General features: G+C 40.1%; 1 protein-coding gene across 1 annotated transcript; it reads right to left on the bottom strand.

Annotated features, from left to right (window-relative positions):
• Positions 1-4,541: 4,541 nt before the first annotated feature.
• LOC118105433 (twinfilin-2) lies at positions 4,542-15,124 on the bottom strand. Its single transcript, XM_035153192.2, has 9 exons — positions 14,790-15,124; positions 10,945-11,123; positions 9,522-9,617; positions 7,715-7,819; positions 7,588-7,602; positions 7,248-7,373; positions 6,963-7,113; positions 6,493-6,614; positions 4,542-5,621 (listed from the first exon to the last, which is right to left on the bottom strand). Exons 1-9 carry the CDS (start codon positions 14,884-14,886, stop codon positions 5,454-5,456), a joined length of 1,059 nt encoding a protein of 352 aa, XP_035009083.1. The 5' UTR covers positions 14,887-15,124; the 3' UTR covers positions 4,542-5,453.
• Between the last annotated feature and the right edge of the window lie 44 nt (positions 15,125-15,168).

The following is a 15,168-nucleotide window of genomic DNA, read 5'->3' as shown; positions in this document are numbered from 1 at the left end:
ATAAAATTGTACTTTCTTGATTCTTGTTGTTCTGAGTTTGTGCCCTCATGGTTGAATGCACTTATTGTAAGTCGCTTTGGATAAAAGTGTCAGCTCAACGGAATGTAATGTAATGTAATGTAATGTAATATATCAGGTTTCAACTCATGTAACAGTTTCATTTACTAACAATAATCCTTTCTACCCGGGCAACTATCTATTCTATTCTATTCTATAATATCTAATAGGTACAGACAGTACAAATAAAAAAGTAATTGAGTATAAAACCAGTACTTCAAATTTTACTTAATAAAAGCACAGAAGTATTTTCAGCTTAATGTGCTTAAAGCATCAATACTGAGCACACTCACTAGAATGGCACCTGTACACGTTATATTATATTATATTGTTGTAGTATTGTCATAGATTATCTATCCATATCCGTGTGTGTGTGTTGCAACACTGATTTACATTGATATTTTGTTTACATTCTGCATAATAATGTATAGTTCCTTGCATATAATATTTTTAACCTATACTTTGACTGAGTGTGCATTTCACCATCTTATCTTATCTTGTCTAACTTGCTTTTAAATTGTTTCTTGTGGTTTGCTTTTCATTTTTTACTTGTAAAGCACCTTGTAACTGTGTTTTGAAAGGTGCTGTACAAATAAAGTTTCTTATCTTATCTTCATTTGGGCTGGAAACTCAGGCCCACCTGATATTCCCACTCATGACATCAATGTCCTGTTCAGCTGTCACATCACATCTCGCACCCCTGCATAGGTATTCACATCATATTCATAAAGCTTTGTCCCCTTTTTATGTGGACCTAATACAATATTATATTTTTGAGTTATTACTGCTGAGAAGATAATTGCTTTCATGAAACAAAAGTGCAAGAAAGCCAAAGACATCAATCATGGTTTAATCTCTGGAGATTTTAATGGGCCGAGGCTGCAACTGGGCTGCAATCATTTTCATTACTGCATACTTCTCTTTATTGATCAATTATTTGCTCTACAGGAAGTCTGAGAACAGGAAAAACGTATTTCAGCTAATTGACCAATTGACAATAACCTTTCTGGGGGGGGGGATTGCAAGCCCCCCTGACACTGCATTTCCACTCAGTTTTCTCATCACCCCGTCCTCCTGCATGTTGGTATTCATATGTTATAATGAGTCGGGAGAGATAAGCTGTCGCTGAGTGTAACAGGCCACTGATGCATATTTGTTATTGTAAAACTGAGGAACATCCTGATCAAGTTTTAAGCTTACAAAATATTTCCTCCATCAGTCTCTTGAGCCATCTCACACACACTCTCTCACACATGTGTAGTCTACTGAAGACAAGGCAACACATGGAACTATGCTGTATCTTAATCATAACCATATCCACCCTAGCCTTCTGATCCCAAATGCTTCAATGCTGAAGTCCTGAAATGACCCATTTTTTCTGAGAACTGGATTTTATCTTCCCCCCTGACTGCTGTCGAGCAAAATGTTCTTCAAGAACTAGGACAACCACAGTTATTTTTGTGACTATTTATTGTTCTATTTCATGACTTATGCTCCATCCTCATCCAGGAATTCTGAGAAACACAACAATCATATGTTAACCCAGGACCTGCAGTGATGTGGATAAAATCACATCTCTCATATTTGAATTCCTGATACAACACTGTTTTCGTATAATTGTGTTCGTGTGCGTAAAATTGGAGTGCAGTTTTTGTGAAGATCAGCAGAGACTCTGGGGATATTAAAGATTATCCATCTGGATGAAGCAGTTTGGTAACTGGAGAGCGCTTTACGAGGAAGGCAGAGGGTTTACCAAGAATTTGAGGATGAAAAAGTACACAGTGTATGAACCTACGCAGCTCCACGTTCACTCGAGCTCTTTTCAGTTTTTTCCCTCCGTCCTTTATCTGGGCTTTATTTAATATTTTTGAGTGATTACTTCCCAGAAGATCAAGGCTCTCTTGTAACAATGCTAAAGTACAAGAAATTGACTGAGGCTGCAACTAATGATTATTTTCACAACATAACAAACAATAATATTAAATGATGAAAATAATAGATCATTTGATTTATTGATCAATTATTTGCTCTATAGGAAGCCGGAAAAAAGCAAAACTGCAAGATTTTTAGAAACTTATTTGAACATTTACTCAATCACCAAAAAAGTTCCTTTTGGACTTGAGGAACTACAACTGTTAAATGAATTGATCTATTGAATGGAGAAGCTATTTAAAAGCTTTGAAATTCTCTTTTGAGAAACATTTGCCCCGATGAAAGCTTTAATGATGTTAAACTTTGTTTTTCATATTAAAGGTGGGGTAAGCGATATTAAATTAATTCACGTTTTGTCCATTTCCGCTAATATCTCCTCACGGCCCGCTAGCTATATGAAGCTCTGTGTGCACTGAAACAATAATGCTTTAATGCGCAGCCCTGGCTTTGTATTTGGGAAACAAAATGCGTTTTCACACATGTCATGTGGAGGAACTCTGCAGAACTAGGTCCGGACTTTCTATACAGTTTGCCTTTCACACGTGCACCAGGCAGTGGGAGGTTCTCTGCACAGACACGTTCACAACAGCAACAAATCCTCCACAGGATTCAGGTGAGGGCAGCAGGACAGAGGTGGGATGCAACATATTTATTCAGCTCCAGAGAGTTTTGTTTACAACACATCCACACCCGTATCGTCTCTTATCACCACAAAACTCCACAGTTCTATACACAGGAGATATTTGTTTTCTTTATGTTTTCTCAGTTTTGCAGTTAGAAGCAACATCATGACTCGCTCGCTGTGAATCCAGCGAAGGATCTCCTGCTGCGTTCTTACATCCTCTGGACTTTCTGCCGACTTAAGGACTACTTACGTGAACATGAGCCGTTTCTACAGTGCAGAGTCCACTGGCCGTTGCTTCCTGACCGTGCTGGAGGCTGAAGCGACCATGTATGTAACGTCTTTCAAGTGGGAAGCAACCAGTAACTAACACCGGTGGTACAGCGGTACTGGTACATCAGGGTCTGACTGTCTGCTTCCTCATGAGCAGACACGCACTCACTGTCGCAGCTGATTCTGGTCGTTGAACATGTGGTTTGTGTAAATATAGAAGAGTGAACTATTGCTCATGACTAGAAGACACTCACCTAAAACAACACTTTAAACTGGATTTTTTTCCTATCCATCCCAGTGTTTGTTTTTAGATGTTTTGACCTCACCTATAAATTCTTGTTATTTCGTTTTTTGTTCATCATCTCAGGAAAAAGTGAGTGGACCAGTGTTTGTTTGAACAAAGCCTCACATCAGCTGCAGCTGAGTCATCACACATGATGAACTTTTTAAAATTGTCACAAATAAAAACAAGAATCAGGACAAAAACAAACTTCTGAAACAAGCTATTATTGTAACTTCATTGTAGAACATTCTGTACATTGACCGTTTTTTAATGTATGAAGATATTTGAGCCATTGTTTGTCGCATTTTCCAAGATAGTCCCCAACGTTTTTTCACTCTCTTTGTGCAAATATGTAATAACTATTGTGTGTGACTAACTCCTTCATTTGCATCCTGCACTGGGGGGCAGCAGCGCAACGTCGGTCGGCTGCAGAAATCAACACCACATATCTGCACGCTGACAGCCTGACTATAATTAACTCGGCCTGTGTGAACACACTGCATACCCAGAACTTACCAAGAATCAGTAAGTGAAATGAAGTTTGGGATCCAGTGAGTAACTGCTGTTTTCTTCGAAGGTTGGGGAGAAGAAAAAAAACGGAATTTCCTGAAGCTTCTGAGAAAAACTTGCACTGCCTGGAATCAGAAGCATAAGTTGATCCATTGTATGTTGGAGAGAGACATTTATTCAAAGGCAGAGCTTTGTTATCAGGCCTGGTAATATCTGCTGAGTAAGGCTGTCCCTAAATGCAGAATTTGATTTAACTGGCAAAATCTGAAAAATAGTCTCAAATGTGTTGTTTTCCCTTTAAAGGTCTGTGCATTCATGCAATTCTGGGTTGGTGATATTTAAACCTAAAGTATGATCATGGACATAATGTTGCAGATGTAATAATGATTTTAGAAATGCTAGCAGCATGACTTTGTAGCATAACAATTTTGGCCTCCACCACTTTGCACCAATCTGAAAGATCTTGACAATAATCCATTCGAATCGCTTCTAAATTCGTTACAGACGTTCATGGAATCCTCAAAGTGTTTATGGAAATCAAGCTTGTAAACCGAGAAATCTCATTTTGTTTACACTTGATGACGCAGCCGTGGTCGCAGATTTGTCCTGTGGAGCACACAGAGTATAGGCTCATAGGGTTAAATCCACACACTGCAGCCTTTCAGACGCTGCAGCCCTCCCTGTGTGTCATCGCCGTGAGGGCAAATGCAATATTGGGGATCTGAACGTTTTTATCTCAACACAACAGGCCTGCCACAGCACCAGCCTAACCATGAGGAGTATTTACCGTCATATCACAGGAAGCATCCCCATGTTTCACACACCACATGCCAGATAAAAAAAGATGAATCGGTACTGAGAAAGTCTAATACTACAGTAGAAACAAGGTTTTATTTCGAGTTTCCTTTCATATTGTATTTTTCTTACAAACATTGTTGATACAAAACAGGGACTGCAACATCTGAAGAATGTACACGTCAGCAGTAACAGTGTAAACGACATATGTATGTTTAATAACAATATGGAAGACAGAGGAGTATCTCCATCACTGCATAATCGGACTCTTTTACAAATAGGAGGTCATCAACACATGCTTTCTTTGATGTTTTATTCATATTGTTACCTCCAACAAGGACTTTTTGTTTTCTCCCCTCTCTGTTTGTTTGTTGGTTTGTAAGCAGGATTACGCAAAAACTGGGGAACAGATTTCCACGAAACTTGGAGGACAAATGGATCCAAGAAAGAAACCACTCAAATTTGGTACAGATCCGGACAAAAAGGCCGATTCCAGAGATAAGACGTTTTGTGACATTTGCCCCCGATTTTCCCGAGAATAATGCATGGATCTTGATCTTTATTAAATCGATCTTGAGGAAGAAAGTCAGGGTTATTTAGAGCACTGATATACGCTTGTGTAAAGTTTGTTGCAAATCCACAAAACTGGTTGACAGGACTTCTTTCAGCCTCTGTAACAACTTTTGGCCTGGAGAGGGGCCTTGGTGGAGGTATCTGCTCTACTGAGTGTGAGGCAAGTATATCATCATTTTGTTGTTTTATTTTACGGAGGAATATCATCATAAACAGAAAAGAGAAACAGAAACACAGAGAGAGACATTTCCATTAAAAACATATTTGTTGTGTATATTGCAATTCAGGACACAAAGAGGAAATCTATCAGCGTGCTCACCCCATGGGCGTAATGGGAGTGTTAGTGGGTTTGGGGACATAGTGATCGGAGCTACAGGCACAACATGGGAGGAGAGGCTTCGTCCACATCTAGCTGCTCTGCATGGACTGCACTGTCCCCTTAATGAGACGTTTGTGTCCCCTTTTCCCTGCCGGACCGCGGGGCTTAGCAAAGGCCTGTTTGTGGGCATGTTGCTTAGGATGGACCTCGTCGTACAGGAAGTCCTCCGTCAGTTCATCTCCATTATCAATCTCTAACTGCAAGAAGAAAAAAAGAAGCAGGAGTTGAAAAATGTAGTAAGATCAGTGTTTGTTAAAGAACGTAAACAACTGTCACATTTAGTCATCGTGATGAGATTGTGTATGTTTGGGTCTGTATACAACCAGGTAACCAACATTTTTTTAAGAGAGGCCATGAATTCAAGTCCACCCTAAATGCACCCTTGTTTTTTCTCCCCAATTTTGAAATGTTTCACACTTTTATTAAGTTCATAGTTCAATTTTATTTCCTTTAAACTCTATCTTGAAACACTAGAATTGCACTCAGTCAATTTTGGTCGAGCTGCACCAAATTACAAAATAACTCGTAAATATCCGTTCCCTAAACATACCAGATTGGTTTCATCAAGACATCATATTTTATTCCCTTGTAAAATGTTGAAAGATTCCTTATCTGGCTACGTTAAAGAAAATGAAAAAATAAATCCTGGATCCACCCCCTGATCCAGATCCACAACAGAATGTAATGGGTTCTTTCCTGACCTATAACACATTCTTCCACTGAATTTCGTGGTAATCTATCAAGTTGTTTTTGTGTAATGCTGCTTACTTATTCAAACAGATGAAAACATCCTTGGCGGTGATACTAAACAACTGAATCCTGTGTCAGAGGATCTACACACTGCTGACAACACAATGCTGGTGTAGAAACACTAATTATCCTTTATGTGTTTATTCTGGGAAGTATTTCAAATATGCATTATTTTATGTGAAATACTGGAAACTGCCACAAAAATAGTTTCTAAGAAATAAAATCCGGAGAACACAAAACCTCAGTGTCCTCAGTGGCAGCTGTGATCCCGTAAGAGCCTGTGTTATCCAATTTTCTCTCCATCTATCCATCAGGTACCTTTTTAGCAATTTCCAACTGGTAATCTTTCTCCACATCCTCCAGTAGTCGACTCTTGCAGCTGGAATACAGCATTCGCTCCTTGATGCTGCAGCTGTACCCTGGCATGGAGTATATGAACACTGCAGACCAAGAAAGAGAATAGATTTCCAAGATCAGATTTCCAAGAATTAGGAGTAAATATTTACAGTTGATTTAGATCAGCTGTTAGAAACCTGGAGGCAACATCCTCATCGAGGCACCAGGATGAATTATGGAGTAAAAAAAGCGATTCTTTTCTCCGACTTGTGTCTGGATTTAGATTTTTTCTTGTGAAAGTCCGGATACCTGGAAACTGGGCCGTCTTTAAGCATTTTAAGCTTATTCATGATTTTTTTACATGTCAAATCTTAAAGGGGTCTCTGGTCAAAACAGTTAAGAATCAACAGTGTCTCTCAGGGTCGACAGTTGAGGCGTTCGGACGCACATACCGACAGATTCCAGGTAGTCTCCTTCGTGGGAGTGTTTGTAGAGGAAGAAGTGATATCTGGGAGTGTCTTTGGGAACTCTGCTGGGCAGATCTCGAGTTTCTGTCGGGTTGGAATGGACCAGCTCGATGATCTCCTTCTCTACGTCCAACCTCTGCAACACAATGAATAAACAGTAGACAAGTAGTAAATCAACACCAAACTGATCTCAGCAGAACAGGGCCTCTGTTTTTCTATATATCTATATATATCTATATATATAGATATATCTCATGTCCTCAGGCTGACCAGTTGTATGTAGTTGATGTTTTTTTGGGCCAGTTGCTGCAGGGCTCTTCTGGCTGTCTCCTGCAGAGGGAAAGCGAGGCCCTGAAGTGTCTGGTGCTTTGTCTCCACGCTGATATCTGTCTTCACCTGCAGGGGGCAGCATGCAAACACACTATGAGCCTCTAAAGCAGGACCCAGAGAGCTCATAATGGGATAACACAGGTGGACCTCACTGTACTGTGGTGCAAATGTATTTTCATTTTTATTACAACTAACAGATTCGGGTTCTCTCTCTTAATGTCCTCATTAACATAAAATCTGAGTTAAATATACACATACTGTATGTATCGTGTCAACATACCTGTTTAACTCGGCCCTGAGAAAAAAAAGGCAAACACAACTAAATGTTACAATTAGAGGAAACAAATTTAAGACAGCAGAAAAAAAAGAGCTCACATAGAAAGCTATGTGCCATGTTGACCTCTCACCTCTGTGATTTTGATCCTCTGGAGCTCCTGCTCGGCTAACGTGAGCGGGGCAGGACCTGAGCAGGATGACACATGACGCTGGTAGCCCAGCAAACAGATGTCCTCCTAGTGTCAAACAAGAGTGTCTTTTTAAAACATGTGGTTAAAAGCAGCACAGACGGTCTGTTGCAGTAAATTACAGAGAAAGAATAGAACATGATCCCTCTGGTATAATCTGGAATTCGGTTTTAAATGCTCGTAAAATAAGATCTGATCTTCAAATAAGTCACAAGTGAAGGCAGCCACAATGTGCTGTAGCTAATAAAACAGTTATGACCTTGTGTGTCTTTATTAAACACATCCATTGGACATTCACAGTGCCGATAGATGTAGTGACTTCCTTTGGCAGCGATAACCTTAAACCATCACTTCCAGTATGTGTGGATCAGACGTGCACAATGTTCAGGAGGAATCATGGAGCTGTCTCCCCACAGAATTGCTTCATGTGTCTGGTGTAAACGAGTCTCTGAGGTCAATCAACAACATCTTTATTGGGTTAAGCTGTGGGCTCTGACTGAGCTTTTCCAACTGGTGATTTTATTTGTTCCAAGTCTTTCTGTGTGAGAACTAAATCAGTACTTACAATCATTTTCCTGCTGATGTATCACCCGACTTCTCATCCTTAGCCTCAGCCGACCTGATATTTTCCTCTAAAACACCTTGATAAATGTGGGAGCTCATTTTCTCGCAGAAGTTGTCCACAGCAGAAGAGAAGAGGAATCTCCCTCTGCCGTGGTTAACCTGATGTTTTCATGTTGCATTGCAGTGCACTGCTATTTTTACACCACACACGTAGCTGCATGTTCCTTCATAAACAATTCAACCTTAGTTTCACCAGTCCACTTTTCACTTTCACTGTTGTGCTGTAGTGTCCTGGAGCTGATTATCAGACTTGAGAGCAGCAGCTTCCTCTGTAATATCTTCCCATCATGCTCCATGATTTACATACGGCCGACTCGTGAACAGAGATATTTACCAGCTGTATTATCCCCGATTATTTTAAGCCTGTAGCTTTGCTCTGACGGCTAATGAGAGTCACAGAAATAAACTGGAGTGTCACTCAGTAAAGTTCACACCTCCACCGAAGCCCAAGTGAATGCGATTCATTTATTTTGCACATAGAAAAATAACAAATGAACATCGAGTAATTTTGCTTCTGTAGAATTTACATCATGAGTTTTCCTCAAAAGATCAAAATAGTTTGGTTCTAATTATGTCATAATTAGAGACGCTTAACAGATTTCCAACTAATTGCTGCTGTAACCTAGATACCCCCGCCCGCCCCGCCCCGCCCCCTCCCCCCTCAAGTAGTGCTTGATTACAGGAAATGTAATAGGAAATTAAAAAGTAAAACTATAACTGTACCCAGAGGATATACCTCCGCCAAGGCCCAACAGTCTCCTTATGAAACCACATTTAAATCCCCTTGATTCAGAATTTTATTCGGGTCCGCACCAAATTGCAAACACTCATAAAGTTTCCTAAACAAGACAGATTTTTGTTCATCAAGATCCATCAATTATTCTCTGAGAAATCAACGGAAATGTAGAAAAATGTCCCGTTTCTCAATGTTAAAGAAAGTGAAAGAAAAACCAGGACCTGTGAATGTTTAATGATGTATTCAATATATAGACAAATGCCAGAAAATTATCTTTTTGTTGTGAAAATCTGAAGACAAGAGACGTTTAGACAGATTGATGCAGATCGTTTCACAGGGTTCACGTACTGCTTCTCTCCTCACTTTATACTGAAATGTAATAGCTCTGACCTCTGCTGTGCCAAACATCTCGTACTTGACGTGGCCGCCGCCAAGCTCCTTCTTCACTGTGGCGCGGGTGGCAGCGTACAACATCTTTTGTTTCACCTGCAAACATCAGAGGGACAAACGTGTGTGTTTGTGTGTGTGTGTTTGCTGTGGGAGGAAAAGAAATGCTATGAAACTCAGGTTTATTATAAACTGTGCAGATGTTTTTAATGAGCACCATCCAAACAGATGTAGTTTTAAGGGACACTCATACTACGTCATCTGTCACCTGTGTTACCAAGCAGCTGAGTTGAGTTTGAAGGATCTTTCAGCACCAGGCAGAGAGGGTGTAATGACTGACCGCCATCAAGTTGCATTATGGGAAATGTGAGCGTGACCCAAGCTGAGACAGAATAAACCTATGTGATTATGGGCGTCGCCCTTTTACCATTTAACCTCTGATCTCTAAACAATATGACTGATTGCTTTTTGACTGCAGTGATTACTGTGCCCTACTGATGGACCTGGTTTATTAAAAAACATTTACCAAGTATGTTAATTTTACTATGATCATCAACCTAAAAACAGTTTTAGATTAATGTTAAATCATTACTTTATTATACTATTTTTAGTATACTATACTTTAGTTTACTATTATACTATTTTGATTGCTTTAGTAGGGCTAATACATTGCTGTAGGATACATATTCATCATTTATTATAATTGTTTATGTGTCTATTTGTAATTTTCTGCTGTATTTTGCATGGTTTTGCATATATTTGATTCACCCATGTATTTGGATTTATTCTTTTGAATCTACATAGTGTACATTTTGAGTATCAACAAATATATTATTATATTTATACTCACAACTGAGAGAGCTCACTGACCCCAATTGAATGGATCCTGAGAGGTGCTGCTGGCTATGTTTACATATACACGCGGTATCTATTGCACTTCTGTCCGTCCTGGGAGTGGGATCCCTCACAGGTGGCTCTCTCTGAGGCTTCTACCTCCCCCCTGTTAATTAGTTCTCTTGGGTAGTTTTTTTTTACTCTTGTTGAGGTTTAAGAACAGAGGATGTCTCACCTTGTTAATCCCTATGAGACCAATTGTAATTTGTGATTATGGATTATACAAATAAAATTTAATTTTACGTGACGAACATCTGGAGAGTTAAGTTAGTAAAGTTAAATAAGGGACTAATAATGGATGGGATTTTATAGTTATCCCACAAAAATCATGTGACTATAGGGACTGAAAATCAGGATATTGTGTCGTCCGCTGTTTTAATCTTGACTGACTCCTAAATTTAAATTATTAAATTAAATAGAAATGTGGTTCTTTAAAATCTGCATGCTAAATTGGAAATCCCCCCCACCCCCCATCACCAGTAACATGTTGTTATGTGCAGCCACAGTGCAGAATATACTTGTTGTGTCTTACTGGAGACTGGTCAGGAGACCACGAAATGAAGATCCACTCGTAGCCCTGTGCATTCTGGGAGTCGAGGCGGTACAGGATGTAGCAGGGCTCCTGGTCGTCCAGGAGAGGAAGCAGGAAGTGGTCGTAGTCCAGGTCCCAGCTTTGGTCCGGCTCCCTGCAGGCACCCAGCACCAGCTGCTCTGAAATCAGACCACTACTCATCACATACCTCAGCCCATGTATTACTTGTAGCTTGGCCTTTGCACAACCTTTTGACCCATAAAAGAAGCATCAGTGGATTTTAGAGCCTTCAGTCACAGATCCTAATGATGTACATGAAGCAGGACTGTAATTACTGCAATGTGACCATATGAAAAGGTGAAGAACTTGATATATAAAATTGAGTGTGAGTTACTCGTTTTACTGCTCAAACAGAATGCAAACAATTTGAGATAACATATACAAATCATACACACAAATACTTCTGCATTATTTTTAGATATTTCTATTATATATGTTTTTATACAGGTTATGTTTTCATCTGCATTTGTCTGTTATTTAGCAGGATTACGCAAAAACTACTGCACGGATTAGCACAAAAGGATGTGGTATGGGCCACTAAAGAACCCATATAGGTGAGAATTGGGATCAGGGGTCGTATCCAGGATTTAAAACAATTAGTATAATATTTTCATTGATTTTTCAGAGAATAATTCATGGGTCTTGATGAAAGAAATCAGGCATGTTAAGCGGACTGATATCTATAAGTGTGTATAATTTAGTGCAGATCTAAATAAAACTCTGGGTCTAGTGAATTTAAATAAAGGGACTGTTTGGCCTTAGCGGAGGTAGGCGCTCTATGAGTCCCATTTTAATAATAATAATACATTTTTGACACTTTACAATATATCAGACATAAACATGAATAAGACCAAGCGTTCAAATTGCCAACACATATGTAACACATGGTCAGAAAGCCAAGGTTAATTCAGGTTAGGAGGCAAAGACACCTGACAGAATGCATGTGAACACAAGACTGACGAAAAGTAAAAAGGCTAAAATCGGACAATATGTTATGTAATGTAGACCGATCGAAACAGATGTTTTGAGCTGTGAATTGTAATTATATGTAATTGTATCATAAAATAGAGAAATTTGTCATTTTTCAGAGGGTCAGCAGATTAATTTTCTGTCCATTTTCGAATGTATTATTACATCAGGTTTATATTCAACCACCATGAGTCCCACTGCTCATTTCTCCCTGTGTCCCCGAGCTGTGTCTGGCTGTTTGCTTCATGTGCTGCGCTGAGAGAAGGCACAGATCCAATCCCCCCCTCCTCAGTTAAAAATATTACAGGATTCATTTCTGACTGACTGGACGGGACTCGGTCATCTCTCTCAAAGGAGCTGACGAGGAAAATCCAAACCTTAATAGCTTTGGTTAATTAAGTTCTCAAAACATACATACAAACCCTAAGTCGGATGGCCTTGTGGGGTGCAGGGGGGGGTTCCTGACAGTCTCTTGGGGCATGCTGCTATTCTGAGCTGCAACACATTCCATCCCTGCACGCACGCATACTTTCCACCAGCCATTCTCTCTCAGGCCTCGTCTTTATGTTGATATTAAACGTGTGTAAATGGCTCAGTTTAGGTGTTCGAGCCAAAGACAGTTGTAAAATCGTTGGACGTCAGGTATCAGGGGACAGTTCAGATGGGGTAGAACAGGATAGGTGACCGGAAGTGACCCACTGAGCCGGTGGTGATGAAACAGACTCGTGGGATTTTATTTCTCCTCTGACATTGGAACGAACATGAGTGTCACCGGGCTGCTGGACGCAAACTGTGTCCAGTCACATGTCGCTCTAAATAACCGAGTGACGCCACGGAGAGAGTTCAAGGTCAAACACAGCTGACTGCTGTGAGACTGTCTGTCTCTCTTATCAGCACGCTGGCCTCTGTGGACATCAACACCCCAAAATATGACAGCAAATATTTTATATAAACAGACACAAGGCGCAGAGAGAGTCCGGGCTGCATCTGTCATGAATCATATTACAGCCCTGCATTGGTCAATTACCAAAATAAGATGTAAACACCTCATGAACATACCAGTCCACATCCATAATCAGCCACCCAGAAACCTATTGCCTCACTGAACACTTCTTACATGAACCACACTGCTGAACAACAACTGCCGCAATGGTTTACTGACCTGTTTTTACATACTCAGTTATGTCTGGGCTACATGCAACCCACCACAACAGGCTGTGCATCTCTGAGCGGTGTGAGGTTCAGCTGAAGACAGGGACAGTTTGAGCCTCTCGTGTATTATACACATTGTGGTCACTGAGCTGAAGCATGTGTGATTTTCTGAAAAAATAAATAAATACCCAGCAATCTTTGAAAAACCCCAGGAAATAGTTTAACATTTCCAAGAGTTTTCCCAAAAGATTTTAAAGACCCTTCCCACGATCTGGATTTCAAATGAATCCGCAGCTCGATTACAAAAATATTTACTCTCCACCAAGGAGCTTGTGTGTTCACCCCTGCCTGTTTGTTTATTGGTTTGTTTGGTTGCGATTACACAAACACTGCAGGACAGGTTTCCACGAAATGTAGTGGAAGGATACAGAATGGGTCGGGGAAGAACCCATTCAATTGCGGTGCAGATCCAGGACATTATTATGACTTTATTTTAACATTGCGAAATTTAAAAAAATGTTCCCCCCAAAGGAATAATTCATAGATCTTGAAAAAAAATTTAAAAATCTGGCACGTTGAGGGAACTGATATCTAGAACTGTATGAAAGTTGGTGCAGCTTGATGAATTTAAGGGAACTGTTGGGTCTGCGTGGAGGTTTGTGCTCTACGGAGTGTCATTAGTGTTTGACCTGTTTTTCTTGAGTCACACAAAGGTGGCTGCCCCTGCTCAACCTTTATGGCCTGTGACAAAAATAACAATCCTTTGAGTTTGTCTAGACTTGTTGCATTTTAATATATATATACAAAATAATCATTTTTTTCCCCTTTTCTGTGTGGCATAGAAAACAAGCGCAGAGATTTGTATTTTTTTGCAAACTGGATTAGAAAATACCGTTTTAAACTGATTATAAAGATATTTGATTTCTTTTTAATCCAATAGTGAGAAGAGTCTAACAATGTTGATGTGTGTTGTTAAACTGGGGTTGTCAAATATCATTTATTATATTATGATTATGATCTGCCATGATAGAATGTGACTTGATTGTAAATGCTTTGAGCTACATGACAACATTAACGGCCATTTTAGGTCTAATTATTTGTTACGGTTTCCATCCTGCAGGGATGAGTCAGTGAACTAAGATGATCACAAACTCTGATGTCCAGCACGTTGTATTTGACCTGTTTTACTGACATTATATTGTTTCACTGTCAGGGATTGGAAACTAAAATGCTGGAAACCATTGATTAAGACTTGTTGAGAAAGATTTATTGAGTTTATTATCTCCACCAAGGAGGTTTTCATTTGTTTTTTGTATTTCTCACTTTCTTTAACATTTTGAAAAAGGGTGTTTGTTTTTCATGATTTCATAGGGAATAATATATGGATCCTGATGAAAGAAATATGTCATATTTAGGGACTGATATCTGAGTGGGTGAACTTTGGCGGTAGCTTTAGTGAGCACCATAGTTTGTAATGTAATGACTCAGGAGCTCAAATTCAAAGCAATCCACATACTATACTTAAATATTAACTCAACTTAAACTTTGAGCACTTTAAAGCTGACTGTCTGACAGCAAACAGAATGAATGATTTAGGTTTTACATCCAGTCCCACCCAGGGCCTGCTCCATCATATACACTGGCCGTTGCCCCGGGTCACTCACCGTCTCGGATGCGCACCTTGATGAGGCGCACTGCTCCTCCTCTCGCTCTGGCCAGGAACTCCCTGAGCTCTGGCGTCACCACTAGTGCGAGGAACATGGCGGGTCAGCAGTGTCTTCCTCCCGCCAGGCACAGCAGCAGGGGTGTTGAGAGACAGAAGAAGTAGAAGCAACAGACAGGAAAGGAGCTCCACAGCACAAGGCCCCAAAAAATCTGTCCAGTCAAGAGACAGTGAAGTCCAACCAAAAGAGCCTGTTGCAAAAGCTCGGCCTTTACTCTGGCTGTTGAAGAGGATTGTCGAGTGCGACTCGACTCGATGAGAGAGTGTGACAGTGTGAGAAGGGACATTGCTCAAGTAACTAGGACAGTATCATGTCCATA

Source organism: Hippoglossus stenolepis, chromosome 3, assembly GCF_022539355.2.
Source record: "Hippoglossus stenolepis isolate QCI-W04-F060 chromosome 3, HSTE1.2, whole genome shotgun sequence".
Lineage (NCBI taxonomy): Eukaryota > Metazoa > Chordata > Actinopteri > Pleuronectiformes > Pleuronectidae > Hippoglossus > Hippoglossus stenolepis.
This window is presented reverse-complemented; position numbering and strand designations above follow the sequence as displayed.